The sequence below is a fragment of the Limulus polyphemus genome, unplaced genomic scaffold (assembly GCF_000517525.1).
Source record: "Limulus polyphemus unplaced genomic scaffold, Limulus_polyphemus-2.1.2 Scaffold301, whole genome shotgun sequence".
Classification (NCBI taxonomy): domain Eukaryota; kingdom Metazoa; phylum Arthropoda; class Merostomata; order Xiphosura; family Limulidae; genus Limulus; species Limulus polyphemus.
In genome coordinates, this window is record NW_013665911.1 from 26,909 (window position 1) to 28,743 (window position 1,835).

Here is a 1,835-nt window from a genome sequence, read left to right on the forward strand (position 1 = left end):
AGTTTAAATTTAAGTTTAAGTTTAGTTAGTAGTTGTATAGTATATATATATATATATATATATATATATATATATGTGTGTGTCGTGTGTGAGTGTAGTGTATTACGTAATTTTACTTTCCATAGCCTTTCACTTTAAGATGATAAAATTCACAGTAAAATTTAAATTTTAAATCTTGCAAAAACAGAATTTAAAAATCAGGTCTGCAGTCAGCAGATTAGTGGTCCACTAACTTAATGACAAGGTTCGTAACTCTGAACTAAGGACAGCCAAAAACCAAACCGAAAATTAATATTGATAATAACAGTGACTAACCTGGGATTAGGTATAGAAAATGCTACATCAAACAACAAAGACAAGGGAAGATCATCACCAAGTTGTCTAAGGCTTGAATGACAAGACGATGCAGACATCAGCGTTAATATTTCTGTAATAATCGGTTCCGTTTCATTGTATGGTCGACCTGCTATAGTTTGTAACTTCAACTGCAATATTTCCTTAAGATCAGTGGTCATGTCAGTTACAGTCACTGTCTCTACGCTACCTGGCATATAAATAATGGAGTGAAATAATAAATATTGTTTTAAAACGCGTTATGATATATACCGGTTGCCTATCAGTATCAGCTAACTGACTATGTTAAAATAATTCGCAAGGCCTTAGCAGCAACAACGATAAGAGTACCTCCTTATTCACAGCAACGAGCAACTTACATGCAACATAACAAGTTACACGGTATACCAAAACTGCATATTACTAACGTTCAAACGCAGCTTCTGCTTCCCGTAAAAAGCCGATAACCGAATTCCTCAATATCAACAATACTAATAGACAAAAAATCGAGTTAACTTGTAAGCACATGAGAAAGTAAGAAATAAAGTAACAATAAATCTTGTGAGACTAGTAACAATTTTAAAATTATCATAATTTAATATTACAATAATGTACATTAAAGTTTCATTTTCTTCCAGTTCGGGTTTTATCTTGATGAAACATTATAACTATAATATATAATATTAAAGTGGACAGTTATTGTAATTTACGATCATCTTATGCAAGCCTATAAGTTTTATAATAACATAAAAAAAAGCATTGTACAAAGATTTAATAGAGAAATCTAACGAATTAAGTTTTTATTACTCTAATCCGAGCGTAACTTAGTGAATAGTTGATGGACTGGGAATCCAAGAACAAGAAGTCCAGGTTCTCGTCTCTTTGACGTAAAACGTCACTCCCACTTTAGGACTGTGGGTGCACTAAGACAAGCGACGATCAAATCTCACTATTCGATAAGACGTTAGTAGCGTAAAAGTTGGTGATGAGTGCTGTTGACCAATTGTCTTCTCTTTGTTCTATCACTTTAAAAATTGTATATATTGTTGTAAGCGTTGGTTGTTTCTAGTTAAGTACAAAGCTACACAGTGAGCTATTATACTGTACCAACTACGGGTATCGAAACCCGGTTTTTAGCGTTATAAGTATACAGATTTATCGCTGTGCCACTGAGAGGCTGTTTAAGCTATATCTTTAATGTTGCAATTTGTTTGTTAGATGGAGTTATGAATCGTTGCTGATGTAATGATGCTGATACTTGACAAAAAATCTAAAACAAAGCCTAGTTATTAAATACGAGTGAGCCAGTCAACTAGAATATAGTGGTGAATAGTGAATTAGTTAATTGTTTCAAAACAGAAAGTGTGTTTTCGTTAAGTATTTGGATCTGTGTTTGTTATGGCACTTATTGGGTTATTATGTATAAGTAAGTTGATTTTACATTAGTTTTAGTATTGTTACGTCTCCGTTCGTTAATTAACTTTCCGTAACTTCGTTCCGAA

General features: G+C 32.7%; 1 protein-coding gene across 1 annotated transcript in view; it reads right to left on the minus strand.

The window, feature by feature from the left end:
• LOC106457187 (26S proteasome non-ATPase regulatory subunit 5-like) overlaps positions 1-774 on the minus strand; it is a 25,861-nt gene extending 25,087 nt beyond the window's left edge. The window contains exon 1 of the mRNA XM_013916581.2: positions 316-774. Coding sequence (XP_013772035.1) covers positions 316-551 — 236 coding nt within the window. The 5' untranslated portion in view covers positions 552-774. The remainder of the gene's footprint in view (positions 1-315) is intronic.
• Positions 775-1,835: the final 1,061 nt, after the last annotated feature.